The following is a 17327-nucleotide window of genomic DNA, read 5'->3' on the forward strand; positions in this document are numbered from 1 at the left end:
TGCGGGTGTTTTTAGTGCATGTTGGTCGGATTTGTTGTTTCTTTTTTCTTTTTTTTTTCTTTCTACCATTTTTTTCTCTTTTTTGTTACTTATTTATAAGTTATACCACATGGTTATTTCTATACAATTTTTTTTTGTTAATATGTTACAATATTAATTTTATATCTAAGTTCTTGAATATAACCTATACGTCCAACTTTATATCTAAGTCATTCAATAAGTTACATATCTAAGTTATACAAACAGATTATTATAATATAAAATCAATGTTGACTTGAACACGTTATTATAATATAAATTATCAATGTTGACTCGAAAGTATAAGTTTGCTAATCTAACTTACACGTTATATAAATCAGTTATTATAATATAAGTTATTAATGAGACTTGTACATATAAATTTGCTAACCTAACTTATAAATCTAACTTCTACATGCATGTCATCTAGCTTACAAAAGTATATTTTATTTGATTACCATCACCCCAAGTGCTTCGGACCGCGCGAAAGCTGAAACAGCGGCGCACACACGAGACCAGCTAATAAAGAAATCATGCGGGAATGTTTTTTTTTCCTAAAAAGAATGCTATGGAGATGTCTACGGCTTGTTTAACTGATAAGTCATGACTGAAAGTACTGCTGACTGATTTGACGTGAGAGAAAAATATTGTTCGTTGACTGAAAAAATACAACTTATAAACCAAACAAGTCCAAGCGAGCAGGGCGCTGATGTTCACGATATTTTAATCAGATGATTGTTCGCGGAATAGTGTGACCCCATCATTAATTCTCTTGTGAAGTTCAGCAGATGTATTCCTTCCCGGTTTGTGATGATTCGGAAATGCGGCTCCGTTCGACTTACCCCATATTCGGCCGGCTTGTTCGGCTTCTTTTTTTAGCCAAAACAGTGTTTTTCTCAAACAACAATTCAGCCAGAACAGTATTTTTCAGCCAAAATTCTACCAACCGCCTGCAAGTTCAAAGACTGAACTCCCGAGAGAGGAGAGAGAGTTTTCTGTATCAGAACGATTCATAATACCATCTTAGCCATATGGCAGCGTCGATATATACATAGTACACCCCTTACGGTAAAAGGATGAAATAATATGAGAGCAGAAACGCCTACAGCTCAGACTGACCTAGGTTTTCTTCCATGCCTCAACCAGGCTGCGGTAATGAAGCAACCGGTCGGCCCCTTACTAAATGATAGAATATCCTAGCTTACGTTGACATCTGTATTGAAAATCAAGCTCTAGGAATAAAGCAGTCTTCACCCTATCAAGTTTCTTTAGAGATCAGGCAAAAGGAATCATTTGCTTAGCTCAAACAGTGCTTCTCACAAGATAGAAGAATGTCAGCTCTCAGGTACTACCCAAGAAAGAAGTTTCTCCTCAACTTCTTCCCAGTTGTGAACCTTTGTCACCAGCGGATGCGATTCGTCAACTCCAGTTTTGCACCAAGGATATGAGTTATCGTAGTCAAATAGAAGGACCCTCATGCCATCATTAGCACACTCTAAAGCATATCTCGGGTTGTCATCAATTAGAACCTGAGCGCCAAAAGACCTACAATGAGTTATGCCACAGCAAATAAGTTAGCCTCAGCTCTAAAGAGAAGAGACAGCTATAAATGACTGCTTGTAACAGTAACAGTTAGCTGACGACACCAGGTTTGTATAAATCAGCTGAGGCATGTCTGCCCTAAAAATAATCTAGAACACAAATAAGAAACCACCAAGGTTGCCACAGTTTTTAACTAATAATGTGTTAGTGTGTCTTAAGTCATGATGCAATGCTGGTGAACGAGTTAGTATTATGAGCAGAAACAGCTACACGCCTACACCACTGCTTGCAGCAATAAGATTAATTGAGGTATGTTGCACCCTAAATAGTATTTAAAAAAACAAAAACAGGCAAACAGTTTTAACCATTGTTAGAGCATCTCCAGCACACACAATAACATACACACCATCACCTTTTTTAGTCATCGTGCAGGAAATCAAGCCTCCAGCGGACTAGCCAACGGCCTCGCCATCTCCGTGTGACACGGTACTGGGCAAGGGTGGCCAGCCAAATTTGGCGGGTGGGCATGCTTTGCTATCCTCCAGTATGTGAGGCAGACAGCTAGGACTGGTGCTTATTCACATTCTTTGGCTTCAAGACTGCATTCCTTTCCCCCTCTTTCATAAATTAAAAATGTGACTGTAGCAAGTTCCTGACATCACGTCCATTTTTTTTTTGGTTGATAGAATAAATAACAAATAAGCCATTCTGATTGGATTTAACTCAGAATCTCTTCTGGACTCTAAATTAAAATTCCTCAGAATTGACTGTTTTTATAAAGTACCCAGTGCAGAGAGCTCCCGCTCTGTGCGGGGTCTGGGGAAGGGTGTTAGTGGCAAGCCTTACCCTCGCCTGTGCAATGCTAGGAGACCGCGACTCGAACCCGGGACCTTCCGGTCACAGGCGGTAAGGCTCTACCGCTTGCACCAGGCCCGCCCTTCCACTGTTTTTATAAAGTATTTGAACTTAAATTGTACTGAGCTAATTCTTAAAAATCAAGGAAAAAAATGCATCAATTCATGTCAACTTGAATACCAATAAAACATAGATCAACATGGTATGGAGAGCAAGATTTCACTAGTCTGCTGGAGTTTGCTGAAATATGGAAAGGGAATCTTATGGAGTGGATAGAGAAACAATGATATGGAGGGTGGGATTTGGAGAGTTCTGGAGATGCTCTTATGCTTCAGTGCATGTTAATCTATGTTACCACTTATCAGTCACCTAAAATGATTGGGACACTATGTTCCCTCAGTGTATTACCTGCAAATCTCTGATTTTGGCCTTGATTGACCTTCCAAAGCAAAATGATTCCCAAAATGGATCTGCTCAAATAAGCCTGGATAATACTTCTCGATCCATTCCAATGTGTGATTCTTAATTACATCCTGCCGAGATCTTTTAAAAGAAGGATATATTAGGCAAACTCAAATAATGAAAGGCAAATTGATTTGTCTCTTATATCAAATAAATGACTTACGTTACTACAGACAAGCTACAGAAAGAAGAAAGAGTTTGGAGAGCATCCCAAGCCCCCGGGATAGGATGAATACCATCTTGGAAGTAACGGGTTGCGAAGAACTCGTGGACAAGAAAATTAGCTGCAGAGTTTTAGACCAGTGCTTGATTTCATATGATGACTTGTATGTTTAAAACAATAGGTGTAATTCCAAATGAAACAAAGATAAGTAGCATAACCACACCTCTTTCTCGAGAACAGTTCCATATCTGCATAGAGTTTTGAAAAAAAAAAAGGATGTAAGAACCGCCTGGTGAACATTCAACTTGGATAGCTCAAATAAAATGTGACCAATCAAAATCACAAATTCCAGGAGTCAATTTTTTTCAGGGAGCCAGGACTTCATGTTCACCTTAAAGAACTCGTATACATGGTACTCTGATACTGAGTGATTCCAAGAATAACGATCAGCAATAAATTTGTTCAGAGCCGCAAGAAAGCTACCAAGAACTGCAAGCAAGATATACAGTACAAGGTAGTGTAAGAAAGGTCAACCATAACAAAGTCAAAAATGGTGCTACTTCCTTGACCAGCTGCAAAAAAATTCAAGGCTGTTCAAATGTTTGTCATTCAATTAATTGTTTCTAGACTTCCGACTACGAAATCAACCACTAATAATACTAAAACAGTCAATGCATTCGACTACAAACACTACAAATGCACAGCTGACAATTTCAGATGAGCAACTCTATGCCGTAATCATTTCACATACCTTCATCCACATCAACAGCAACCACCATCTTAGCCGCCACAGCCTGCTCCGGGAACCCTAGCGGCTTCCCTCGCCGACAGGCACCATTCCCGTTCACGCTCTTGGCACTTGCGGCGGCCTCCTCCAGCGGCAGCAGCACCTCCGGATCGCGCATCAGCTGCCGCTGCGTGGTAAGCACCTGCGCCTTCATCCCCGCCGCCTCCCCGTCCACCCTCCTCCTGAACTCGCCGCCGCCGCCACCATCCTGCCAACCCAAGCACCCCCTCAAGCTGAGCGCGCCGCTCGGCGCGAACCTCCTACCGGTCCCGGCTCCCAGATCAAGGAACACCGCCGCCTTACCCGGCAGCGTCCTGCCACTCTCGCCGCCGCAGCGCGCGGTCGACTGGTCGAACCTGCAGAGGCAGGCGCGGTTCGCGGCGGCCGCCGAGGGCGGCGGCGGAGGCATGGCGGAGCTAGGGTTCCAATTCCAATTCCACCCCAGAGGCGGAGGCCGGAGACGATCCAACAGCGACCGCACGGCTCCGCGGCTTAGCATGTCGACACGAGCATTCCCTTCCTTCCCCGGGCAGCCCAACAAACCTGCACGCATCGCATTCGGCAAATCAGATTCGTCACAACAGAATCGAGAAGAAACAAAGCGCAGATCGCAATAAGCGACGGAATCGCTTGCCTGAACACGCGAGATGAGGGTTAGGATCGGGACGAATCGAATGCCCCGGTGAGGTCGGAGGTCGGCGCCTCAGTCCTCACACCGGTCCCGTGATCCGGGGCATCCCTTTCAAGCAAGATCGCAGGTTGCGGCGAGGGAAAACCTCGTGAAATTCGTGTGGAAATTCTCAGGGCATATACGAAACGGAGATGGCAAGGCGGATTTCTTGGTCGCCTCTAGTGTTTCTTTTTCGTTTTTTTTTTCTTTCGCTCTTGCTGTTCGATTTGTGGGATTTGTGAGCCAAAAAAAAAACGTGGTCTGAGGAATTTGTGTGCGATATTTTTTTTTGTACGTCAGTGACGGTGGTGGTGGTGGGCTCGCTTCTTTTTCGGGAAAGGGAGCCTGTCCACGCTCATCATAGGTTTCTGGCGTTTTGCACATGAGTCCATACTGCGAGTATTACGGCTAGGATAAGCATGTCTTTAAAAAACAAGAATGATTTTACTTAAAAAAAAGTGCATGCCACATGCAAATCATGCCACTCGTGAGTATTACTAGAGAGCACAATGGAAGGATAAAAGAAAACATGTTTTACTTATGGGTATCTTTTGTGTGCAGGGGTAAATAAACCGTGTTTTACTTATGATTTGGTCATACTTGTTTTACTTAGGGCTGAAGTAAAACATGTATGAATAGATCATAAATAAATTAAGAAAATAGATATAATTTGGTCATACTTGTTTTAATGAGGGCTTGAGCACAACCGAGACACGGCAGCGTGTTTGTCCCACGAGTCATCTTCTTCCTCTTTTTTTTTCCCCAAACCAAACAGATATAAGGATGGCGGTGAGAGGTTGATTCGGCCAAGGGAGGATTTGCCGGTGATAATGGATGGAACCACGAGCTTTACCACTCACGAGTGCAAAGGGCAGAGGGCACGGACAAACTCAGTAGAGCTCATTTCTAGGACAGAGCCACATAGGTGAAGCACAAGGCAAGAAACAGTGGCAGTAATAGGAGCTCAGTGACAGCGAGCACCGAAACGGAGATAGCAGAGGCACTGATGCTAGACTTGAGGGAGTATCAGGTCAGTGGTGAACCATTTCAAAAATTTATGAACCTGTTTAATCTAAAGGCTAAATAAAGGGGTACGAACCCGCGGTAAATCCTTTAAAACGTTTGTGGACCAAAAAAATCATTTTTTAGAGTTAATGAACCAAATCGAAATATTTGCATAAGTTTTGTGCATTTAACTCTATTTTGGCATAACCAAGCGTAGTATAGGGATGCGGATTATCCTCGTCGTCGGCATCCCTCGACTTTCACAGCCCTCGTCGCTTTCTCAATGAGTCAGCATTTTGTCACAACACGCGAGTGCACTTTTGAGTTTTGAGTCGAGGACGAGAAGCGATTTTGTTATTATACGCTGGATGACTGGTCGGAGAGAAGATCCACCAAATCAGTCTTGTACCTAGTTATTAATCGATAGGTAAAGACGGGGTTAGGAGTCCACGCTGACTGCGACGAGCTGCGATAACCAGTAGGTATATCCTCCAAAAGGTAGACGAAACGCCGTGCAGAACAAGATCGCCGAAAATTAGCATAAACCCACAAACCAAGAGAGTCCTTGTCACTGATTTTCTTATATATATCTACAAAAATTAGTTCCCCGCCAAAAAATATAACTACGTTTAGAATTTCTCCATGGATTCAAAGTGGGTGGCAAAAGATCTAAGACGAAAAGATCTAAGACGGTCTTTATTAAACTATAGTCAGCGTGTGATCCGTGTACCATGTATGGCAATGGTGTTTTCATTGCATGTCTCCGTGCTATTTAAATGGAAATGCACACTCTTATCATTTTTATTAATCCGCTGAATGGAATGCCATCCATTCACCTAGCCAATCTAGATTGAAAACTCAAATGTTATTGAAGGTGTAATAAATTTTTGAACTCTATAAACGTACTAAGGGAGTAGCAGAATCATTGGCAACTTCTGCATGCAATAAATATTGTTTTATTACGGTGACCGTGTCCGTCCCTTCGCTGCGCCCGCCGAATAAGGAAAATGAGACTGAGAAACCTCCCCTGCTCTCCTCTGCTCCACCGTCAACGGTCATCGTCCGATCCATGGTGTTCCCTTCCTCTCCTTCCCCAAAAAACCTACCGCCGCCACCTCCACCACCCAAGCCCCCACACCCACCGGACCTCCCTTGGCGCTGCTCCTGCTCCATCACCCGTGCTGCCTAACGGCATGCACACCGCCGCACCAACGTGTGGAGACCGCTTCCTTGGCCATTAGCTGCCCACTGAGGGCGCCACGCGGGTTCTCGCGCCCGACAACGCCAACAGGGCCGGGCACCGGCGCGGTACTCCTCCGGCCTCACCTCCTGCTACGGCTGCGGCGATCCGCTACAAACGGCGGAGGAGGCCGCACGGGGATGCATCGCATGCTGCAAGCATATGTTTCAAGTGTTTCAATTGTTTCAGAGGTATGTTGCAAGTGTTTCGTATGGATGTTGCATATGTTGTAATGGTTATACACGTATGTTGCAAACGTCTGTTATCAATGTTTCATTTGTTTTTCATATGTACGTTGTAAGTGTGTTTATCTGGATGCTGTATATGTGTTTTTATCTAGACGTTGCGTATATTTGCAATGATTTTCAAGCATTTTCACGTGTTTCTACGAGTTTTTGTGCCCCGCCTACTGCAGCTGCCGGAGGGGGCGCGATGGGATGGGTCGGGCGAGGCGCAGATGGGGTTAAGCGGTACGCGGAGTGCAGGTGCAGGACTGTGGTGCAAGCGCGGGCGTCTGGAACTCTGAACGTGGACGTCCGTCCGGACTCCGAAAGAAAAAGAGAGAGAGTACAATAGTCCATCTCCATAAGCCGTGGTCGGCCTGCAAACCCGTACGCCAATTTGGGCCTTTATCAGGAATCCCGAGCGGCCCGTCTACTACGACTACGGGGCCGACTGGCCGAGCGCGCCCCCACGCAGCCGAGTTGCCCGCGTCTCCGGAGTCCGGAGTCCAGACCGCACCCGGTCCACCCCGCGCGGGCGCGCGACGCTGTTGTTGTTGTCCGCCGCAGCCGCAGCCGCAAATGCGCAATCCCGGGAGTCCCACTCACTCTGCCGGACAGTGGACGTGCCGCGCCGCACGCACGGGCATGAGAGAATTCTTTATTTGACACTGGAAAAATGAGTCGTTCTTTTTTTTTTGGCCCTAAAACTTTCTTCGTTCCCTATTTGACACTTACTTCAACTTTCGTTCCTAATTTGACACTGCTGTCAAATCCGTTAGCTAACGGTGTTAACTGGCCGTTAAAAAGACGTTTTTGCCCCTAGAAAAAAACGGCGAAGCAAATTTGAGAGGAAAAAAACCTGCGCCCGCCTCTGATGCATGCGCCCAGCTAAAAAAAAGGCGCATGTTTTTTTTCTCTCAAATTTGCTTCGCCGTTTTTTTTTCTAGGGGCAAAAACGTCTTTTTAACGGCCAGTTAACACCGTTAGCTAACGGATTTGACGGCAGTGTCAAATTAGGAACGAAAGTTGAAGTGAGTGTCAAATAGGGAACGAAGAAAATTTCAGAGCGAAACGACCCATTTTTCCAGTATAACTAAGGAATTCTCTCCACGGGCACGGGCCCGGCCGCCGCACGTCCGCCTCCAAGTCCCTCCTACTCCCCAGCCGCGGGCGACGCCGCGAGACCAGCGCGCCGGGCCGCACGCCACGCACCATCACGCCATACTAGGGGCGTGGCCGCTCCGCAGTTACTACGCTCACGCCACCTCACTTTGCCTACTGTCTATGCGTGCGACCGTGACCGAGCGGCCCGCCGGAGTCCCGGATGCCTCTCTACCCTTCGCTTCGCGGTGTGCTTCATTAACCCCCCCGGGAAACACGTGTTCGCTGACCAGCTATTACCACGGTCGACGCACGCACGGGCACAGTAACCGCCCCGGAACCCAACCTCGCCGTCCGGCCACGTTCGTCAACGGCCCGCCTAACCTCTCCGCCCAGCCCCCTCCAAAGCCGCCGCGATAAAACTATCTCGGCGAGAGAATTTCGTCGCCCGGTTTACACTCACAGCGCCGGGGTTAGCCGGGTAGGTGAGATGAGGTGCGGTGGCTGACGCACGCAAGCACGCAGCGCTACCGGCTGCAACTGCAAGACCCGCGGCAGCTAGCTCGTCTGACGTGAGGCCATGACACGGTTTCCTCGCCCCAATTTCGTGCAGCCAACTCCCCGTCCCCTGACTCCCCTCAGATTCGCGCACCTGCATTCTTTAAACACATATTAAAAGTCTAAAACAATCACGCCCAATCATCAGTCTGTTCGCTTCCCCTGCTGCCATCCGGCTTCCGGCAGGCTCCGACGACCTGTTCCTGTTCCTGTTCCTGTTCCTGTTCCTGCGACGGAGACCGCGACTGACTTGCGCCCAAGAAACTTCGCAGTAGCCCGCCGCGCGCTCGGCAACGGCAAGTTGGCAAGGTGACGCGACCTTGTCCTGAATCCTCTGATCGTGCGAGCGACCCATTGGCCGCCACCATGACTTCACCGCGCATTCGCACGGCCGCGCGACATGCCTGCGTACTTTTATATACACTCCCGGCGCCTCTCACACGTGGTTGACTGACCGGCGACTGCTGGCTGCTGCTACGAAACACAAGGTGTCAAGGACAAGGCACAAGGGGCATGCATGCGGTTTCAAGTCAATTGCTGCTTAATTTATGGAGAACGGGGAGGGCGGGTCAAAGCTTGTAGTATTCCGCATGCCCGCGAGCCGCCGTTGGTGTCAGGCTCGACGCGCCGGCGGACGCGGCGCCGTGTTTGATCGGCAACCGACGACCGACCGGAGATGTAACGGGACTGCACCGGATCGGACAAGGAGGAGAGTGGCTTCACGGAAACGAACTTCAGGCCTCACGATTGGGTGAAGGGATGTGACGATCTCAGACGGCAACGCGACATGGGACCGCTGGGCCCTGCAGGAACAAGTTTTCGTCAGCTGGAACGAACTCTTTGCCTGAAACGCGTAGACCTTGTCCCCTACTCCGGTCAGTCTACAGTTGAATTTCCACTTTGTTAGGCACATTTCCATTCGTTCTTCTACCTTTCCGGCTTTCCGTCGACAATCACCTTTTTCAGTTTCCTGCCGTGCAGTTAGATCATTTCTAGGCCATGTTTAGATTGCAAAAAATTGCAACTCGATGAATAGTAGCATTTTCGTCTTATTTGGTAAATATTGTCCAATCGTGGACCAACTAAGCTCAAAAGATTCATCTCGTGATTTTCAACTAAACTGTGCAATTAATTATTTTTTTACCTACATTTAATGCTTCATGCAAGCGGCTAAAAATTGATGTGATGGAGAGAGAGTGAAAAAACTTAGAATTTAGAGGTGATCTAAACAAGGCCCTAGTGTCATGATCCTGACTCCTCCTTAGGCTACCTAAAATACCTAAAATATAAGATATATTCGTCTTTTGGATAGCACTACATGCAAAAGATTTAATACATATTCGATATTTTTTTCAACAACTAAGACAAAAAAAAAAAACTCTTTCTGCAAATATGTTTTCAACAGAGAGAACATCTATATTTAGATTGTGCCTCTCAGATAACCAAAAATTAATCTTTCATATAGATACTCTGTTAAAAGTTGTATATGTATTAATTTTATATCTCTGCCTATCTATTTTAGATTTAGGTGGCCATATGACTTCTTTATTGGAGACGGTCTGAGGACGGTAGTTTGTGAGTGGCAGCAACGAGTGACCTAGTGTTCCTCGCACCTTGTATTGCAGTACTGCCAGTTTCTCAAACAAGAGGAACACGTATTCAAGTGGAACACATGCACCTCCTCGTAGCAAGCAAGGAAACATCCTCACGAGACAAGCCAACAAAGTAAAAAATTCAAGAAAAGTCTCTTGATTAACATATGAACAAATTCACCATTTATCCTCCCCAACAACAACCAATCAACATCAGTCTTTTCCTCTGTTTACACAGGAATTTTTTACCAAAAAAAATCTTTTTTTTTTCGAATCAAGAAGAGTAAAGAACAGGGGGAAAGAAGGAAAGAATGAATGCATGTGCGCGCTCCGGTGATTGGCGAGTGGAGCCAAATGCGTCCCGGAGCTTAGGGGATCTGGATCAGTTCGCCGACGACGGAGGCGTCTTCGGCGTCTTGGGCGTCTTCGGCGGGCGGGCGGCTTCGGCTCCGGCGAGCCCCTGCTCGATGTCACCGGCGCCGTCGCGCGGGCTCGGGCTGTAGGAGGAGGTGCCGACCACGGCCTGCTTGCCTCTGCTCAGCAGCCGGCGCAGCGACCGCAGCCTGGCGGAGACCGGGGACCGCATCTCGTCGGCGGTTCCGCCGGGCATCCGGCTCGCCGGCAGCGGGGAGTTCATGGGCGGCGTGTTCAGGGCCACGGGCCGCATGGGGATGTCGATGACCAGCTTCTCCTTCCTGAGCCCGGAGGAGGCCGAGGAGCTGGCGGACGCGGCGCTGGCGCTGGCGACGGGCTGCGGCGGGGGTGGGGGCGTGGCGAGGCCGGCGTTGGTGACCTCGTCGTGGGTGCCCCAGAAGAGGACGTTGGTGGGGAACACGGGGAACTCCAGCGACGCGCCCGAGGGCTCCTCCCGCGGCAGCGCGTTGAGGTCGCCGGCGGCGCCGACGGGGGCGCGGCAGAGCGGGCAGGTGTCGTGGGAGTGGAACCACATGTCGATGCACTCCACGTGGAACCCGTGCCCGCACTTGGGCAGCGTCCGCACCTTCTCGCCGTCGGCCACCTCGGACAGGCACACCGCGCACTCCAGCGCGTCCTTGTCCCTGCCGCCGGGGGAGCCGGCGCCGGCGTAGACGGTGACGGGGAGGGAGCGCAGGACGGAGGCGGGCAGGCCGCGCTGCGGGAACGGGGACGACTCGACGAAGAGGAACCGCGAGGACGGCGAGGTCGGCGCCAGGAGCGGGTTGGCGCCCAGGTAGCGCTTGGCGTAGAGGTAGAGCAGGAAGACGAAGACGACGACCATGAAGAGGAAGATGACCGCGGCGAGGAGCACCCCGTTGCTGATGGCCAGCTGCTGCTGCCCCAAGCTGGCCGAGCCCGGGAACATCCCGTCGCTGCCGCTTCCGCTGGGGCTGGGCAACACCGGCGGCGCGCCCGCGGTGGGCGCCGCCGACGAGGACGAAGAGACCGAGGACGTCGTGGGGATCATGGCTGGCAGTGGCAGCTGGCTCCAAGGAACGAGCGAGCTTCTCGCGGTGCCTGCCGGTGCTTTGTTTCGATCTTGGCTGGCTGACGCCGCCGCTGATGAGAGAAGCGAAGAGGAGACGACGGCTGGACACGAGAAGAGACTGATGAGAGGAGCGAACGGCGAGCTGCAAGGAACGGCCACTCTGCGTATTTGAAGGTGAGGGTGGTGAGGCCACGGCGGCTGGGCGTCGTGGCAATGGTGGGATCCTCTGCGGCGCAGCATGCGGCGAGTGGGCCACGGCATGCCCTACCCACCTGCCTACCTGGCGCAGAGGATCCGGGGATGCGTGGCGGACTTTGTCAACTAGTGGTTGGGGGCGCGGAACGAGACAACGCCCCGGTCGCGGGTCGCCCCAGTCTGTTTTGACTGCTCTGCCGCCCCCCTTCTGCTCTGCTGGGCGTTCGGGCTCGGCTGCCCCGAACCGCGGCGGCGGCGGCGACCTCGCAGAACCATCCAACTGGCGGGCGCCGCGCCGCGGCCTGCAGAAACCGGAAGGTCTGCCGTGCCGCGGCGCCGGGGTGACGAAGGCGTGGCCATCGTCACTGGGTGGGCGTCTTCCCCGTCTACGGGATTTTCGGCGCGAAATCGCTCGCGTTCGACGTGCCGCGTGCGTGCGTGCGTGCGTGGCTGGCCGGACGAGGCGTGCGTCGTGCGCGAGGTGGCCTGGGCTGGCGCCTTGCCTTACCATTCGGCGGACGGGATCCGTTGATTTTTGGGTTCCGGTACAGGATACGAAATTGATTGGGGTTTCGTGGTACTACTCGCGTGAATCTAGCAAGCCAAGCAGCGTGCCGGCCGGCCCCGTTGAAGTTGCAAACACATGTGGATGGAACATTGCACGCTTGGTCGCGTTCGCTTCATTGAAAAAACGAAACACTGTTATGGTTAATTTGTTGTGAGAGAAAAATACTGTTCTACTTAAAAAAACAAGGTAAAAAGCACGAATTATAAAAGAAACGAATAGACAATGGCCAGACAGTGTTCCCCAGCGTCCAATTTTGGACGGCCAGGACTGCGATCGCTGTCCAGGCTAAGTACACAACTAGACAGCCCCTTAGGCCAGCTCGAGTGTTGAAAAAAAAACGAACTGGGGGAAAAGCAAATCGAACCATCAATGCTGGAGTAGTCGAACCATGGATGTCAACGGCAACGAAAATGGGACTCTGCAGACATGAGAGAATACAGAGCAACGAGCAAAAACATTACATCATGCTATGTAAATTGTTTGGAGAATACAGAACATACAGAGCAACCACACAGCCCCAGATTTCGAATCAAAACTTGCATTTCCTACGGCCAATGCTCGTATACTAGTAAATTGTTTGACTCATGTTTGACGCAATTTACTTGGACAATCGTAACAAGCTTAAAGTTATTCTACAACGAGGCCCCTTCGGTCATTACTTTCTTATGAATTTTATTTGAGCAAAACACAGCATAAAAGCATATGCACACATATTAGGCTGCGTTTAGTAAGTGAAATTTGGGAAATTGGCTACGGTAGTATTTTCGTTTTTATTTAGCAATTAGTGTTCAATCATGGACTAATTAGGCTCAAAACGTTCGTCTCGCGATTTTCAACCAAACTGTGCAATTAGTTTTTTTTCATCTACATTTAATGCTCTATGCACGTATCACAAGATTCGATGTGATAGGTACTGTAGCACTTTTTTGGAACTAAACACAACCTAACACTTATGAAAGCGCACACATATCCTTCTCGACATAACTAGCGTCCGAATGCTAAGCCCCCATTCGGATGCGTGTCTGCCCCTACCTGCTGCACCTGTCCCGCATGTTGCTGTGCTTGCCCACGCATTCGGACGCTAGTTATGTCCCGCATGTTGCTGCGCCAGTGCCTGTTGCTGCGCATGCAGTTGGACACCGCCTCCGCGTGTGCCTGCTTGCGGTGCCCGTTAATGTTCTATCGTGAAGCACTTCTGCAACATATATCTGAAACCGGTGAAACATTATAGGACCATGTTTGGTTACCCCTTCTAAAAACTTTAGGAGCTAAAATCTGGATAAAATTTGCCTAAAGAATCAAACACTTCCTCCTAAAAGCTCTAAAAAAACTTTAGAAGGGGCCAAAAACTTTAGGAGCTCCACCCCCTCCTAAAAGCTCATAAAGTCCCTTCTGGACCCCATTACCCCTCCCGACCGCACGCGTTTTCAACCCCCGCGCCTATCCTTGTTGTTCCTTCTCTGCGCGTTCCTTGTCTCACCTCCGCCGCCCCCATCCCCCTCGGCGCTCCCTGCCTCCTCCATGCTGGTGCCCCGCCGGATCCTCCGCGCGGAGCTCCCTCGCACCGCCGGATCCGCCGCCCCAGCTCCCTCGCGCCGCCGGATCCGCCGGCTCCGCCGCCCGTGCTCCATCCCGTGGCCCGCCTCCGGCTCAGCCTGCACCTCATCCCCCAACTCCCTGCTGCTCTCGCGTCCCCCACCCCACGTGCCTCCGCCGGCGAGCTCCATGCGGCGGCGGCTCGTCCTCGGCGTTGGCACCCCGGCCGCGGCGCCGCCGGCGGTGCTGCGGGATGGGGCGGCCACGCTGTTCGTTACCACGGGCGCCTACGCCCTGGTGCGCACCTTGGACGTGCTCACCGAGCACCAGCTCGTCGAGAAGGTCTCGGCCTTCGCTGATCCCCCAGTATTTCTTGTCTTGTCTGAAACGAAGTTTTAGTTCAAAATCTGTCGTGTTTGGATACATCGCATGTCCCTTGCCATAATCGTGAGCTGATTGCTGCTCAAATTGATCCGACGATTCGCTGAATTCGGAATTCGTAACAAATGGGGTTGTGGTTTTGATTGATCGAAGGAGCATAAAAGCCATCATTTACTAATGATGTTTCTTGTTCGCTTCTGATTCATGTCATAAATAAAGGCAGAGTTTGAGCAGGAAAATTGTGCATGTGCTATCCGGCGTTCTGTTCATGTCATCCTAGCCACTATTCAGGTATGCCATTCCACCGCATGGAGCTTCAGAATGTTCACATTTGGAATGACACAGCTTAAGAAAAAGGGTGCATGTTCACCAGGCGCATGCAAAGGAGGAGGAGGGCAGGGAGGAGTACTGCATGGTCTTTTTGGTAGAACATTTATTGCTTTTAGTCAGTTTTAGGAGGTGAAACCAAACACATATTAGGAGGTTTTAGGCAGCCTTCTAAAAGCTCATAAAACTTTTAGCTCCTAAAGTTTAAGGAGCTTGGAACCAAATAGGGTCTAATATATGCTTGTAACATATGTGTATAGCCACTCAATTTATGCAACATCCAGATAAAACACTTGCAACATACGTCTGAAACAGATGAAATATTTTGAATAGACGCGTGGAAAATATCTTTGAAACACTTGGATCATACCTCTAAAACACTTATAACATAACTCTGAAACATCTGAAACACTTGAAACAAGCATTTGCAACATACAGGTCCTGCTGTGGTGTATTCGGCTGATCGTGGGAGACGATATCCCGCCGGCGACGACCTTCTCCCGGTGACGCCGGGGTGGTGGTGGTGCAGTGCACGCCGTGGTCGTGATGGGCGAGCGTGGATTGGGGCGCAGTGATTGATCCGTGACTCGAGGCTGAGTAGGGCAGGACGGCACTACGCTGTGCAGGACGGGGCGCGCGCGTGCGGGGATGGCAGAGCGGGGTGGCCGGATGCAGGACGGGGGGTGCGCACGGGGATGCCCGGGCGGTTTGATGGAGTGGAAAGAACAGGATATTTTTTTAGGGGCAAAGTGCGTCCGAAGTGGCATGCGGCGTTGGGATGGGGCGGACGCCGTGGCCCAGCGTTACCGAATCTGGACAACTGGTATGAATCTTGTTATCAACAAACATACCACATATCATTAAATAAATAATGTTATTAACTTATGGAACAAAGTAGATAACTTAAACTTGAATAAACGCGTACTAATATAAAGAATCTAACCGGCTCGTGTAAGTTTATGATTAACAGTTGACATATTTACATCATCACAATATGTACCGCCAAGTAAAACTACTACACAGCTTGCCGTTTGATCCCCGCTGCGCTCGTTCAGGCCTTGTTTATATGTACGTGTATCCACTTTGATCCATATATATTGAAATGGAATAAAATAAAACTTAGTTTAATTCTACTCTAATCTAATTCAACACGTATAGATTGAGATAAATACGCGCGCCTCTAAACAAGCCTCACGGAAGTATACGGTTTTTTTCGGCGTGGTCGCTGGCGTTTTCGTCAAAGAAGGCAGACAGTGCTGTCAACCGTGACCAACGGGCCGGGACTACGGGACTGGGGAAGTTGATCCGTGCGTTCAAAGGGTTGGTGTGAGTGAGGAAACGCGTGTCTTGTCGACGAGACCATTACAGAGCGGAGAATGGAAGTCTTCGTGCACGGCCAATCACGGCTTCCCCGCGTCGTGCTGGCGCGCTCGTGCCGGGAAATTGTGTGTCTGCCCCCGCCGCTCGTCAGCTCCCGCGTGGATTAGCTACAGCCACTTTCTTCGTCCAGGGAGCGTAGTACGGGTGGCGTCGCACGGCACGGTTAAATGATCACATGCTGAAAAGTTAGTGCTCCTCCAGGTCACCTCACCTCTCACCTGTGATGAGCACTAAAACCTGGGATTTTTTTGACCCGTGTGGCTGAGTGCCTCGCTTGTGTTAACTCGTCGCCCGTCGAAACAGAGAGATGACGCGTGCTGCGTGTGGCCGTGTGGCCGTGTGGGAGTCAGAACCTGGCACTCAGGTTCATGACAGTGGCAAATTTCCGCGACACCGGCCCGCACTGTAGCGTGAACGCACACAGTGTGCAAAGTGACACGAAGTTCACGGGAAGCCGCGCGCACTGAAGCTGGGACAGAGTCGCAAGTGTCAAACATGCCTAGGCCTTGTTTAGCTGACGATTTTTTTTTGGCAAAATAGTACTATAGTATTTTCGTTGTTATTTGACAATTAGTGTTCAATCATAGTCTAATTAGGCTTAAAAGATTCGTCTCGTGAATTTCGTCTAACTTGTATAATTAGTTTTATTTTTTATTTATATTTAATGCTTCATGCATGCGTCTAAAGATTCGATGTGATAAAAAATCTTGAAAATTTTTGCAAAATTTTAGAAACTAAAAGTTACCCTGTAAGTCGGAGTGGGAGGCCGGAAGCTACTGCTAGCGGTACACCGTCCCATACTCCACACTATTTACAGTCACAAATCTACTGGAGGCTATCGTCGCGCCTCGCGCGGCGAGGTCCTACTCTTTGCGAAGGCCTGGTAGAGTGGTAGGTCTGCTGACGCCATCCTCCAAACGACCCGGTCTGCGGGCAGTACCCGACGTGCGCAGGCAGGGGAGACTGGGTGAGCTCACTTCACTGACGCACTGACCGGTGACCGCGGTAAAGGAGCGGATGCGGACATGTTCTCGGGATCGGGATTTGCCGGGCGAGTGACGGGCAGACGGGACGCAAAAGCGCAGGGAAAGGCACTGAGGAGGCGTCGTGGGAGTGCGTCCTGCGCGGGAGGGGCGGACCGGCCGCGGGAGACGCGGAGCGAGCCGCGGGGCACCGAGCACGCACGGCATCCGGGGCAGAAAGGCCACCCCAGTGCGTTCGGTGCTTCGGTTCGTGGCGCTGTGCCAGACGACCTCAT

The 17327-nt window shown here is 50.0% G+C and overlaps 2 protein-coding genes across 2 annotated transcripts; both read right to left on the minus strand.

Annotated features, from left to right (window-relative positions):
* Positions 1-1009: 1009 nt before the first annotated feature.
* LOC136527887 (uncharacterized) lies at positions 1010-4743 on the minus strand. The gene is made up of 7 exons (XM_066520744.1): positions 4462-4743; positions 3792-4370; positions 3432-3529; positions 3264-3288; positions 3041-3161; positions 2824-2958; positions 1010-1563 (listed from the first exon to the last, which is right to left on the minus strand). Exons 2-7 carry the CDS (start codon positions 4324-4326, stop codon positions 1353-1355), a joined length of 1125 nt encoding a protein of 374 aa, XP_066376841.1. The 5' UTR covers positions 4327-4370; positions 4462-4743; the 3' UTR covers positions 1010-1352.
* A 5630-nt stretch (positions 4744-10373) lies between these two features.
* Positions 10374-11661, minus strand: LOC136528162 (RING-H2 finger protein ATL60-like). Its single transcript, XM_066521084.1, has one exon. The coding sequence runs from the start codon at positions 11659-11661 to the stop codon at positions 10600-10602; it is 1062 nt and encodes a 353-aa protein (XP_066377181.1). The 3' UTR covers positions 10374-10599.
* Positions 11662-17327: the final 5666 nt, after the last annotated feature.

The sequence above is a fragment of the Miscanthus floridulus genome, chromosome 19 (genome assembly GCF_019320115.1).
Source record: "Miscanthus floridulus cultivar M001 chromosome 19, ASM1932011v1, whole genome shotgun sequence".
Classification (NCBI taxonomy): domain Eukaryota; kingdom Viridiplantae; phylum Streptophyta; class Magnoliopsida; order Poales; family Poaceae; genus Miscanthus; species Miscanthus floridulus.

Coding starts and splice junctions, on each gene's coding strand:
- LOC136527887 (XM_066520744.1), bottom strand. CDS start 4,326: ATGCTAAGCCGCGGAGCCGTGCGGTCGCTGTTGGATCGTCTCCGGCCT. Junction 3,530..3,791: donor TGCTGTTGATGTGGATGAAG/GTATGTGAAATG, acceptor TCTTGCTTGCAG/TTCTTGGTAGCTTTCTTGCG. Junction 3,289..3,431: donor ATGTATACGAGTTCTTTAAG/GTGAACATGAAG, acceptor AACTCTATGCAG/ATATGGAACTGTTCTCGAGA.
- LOC136528162 (XM_066521084.1), bottom strand. CDS start 11,661: ATGATCCCCACGACGTCCTCGGTCTCTTCGTCCTCGTCGGCGGCGCCC.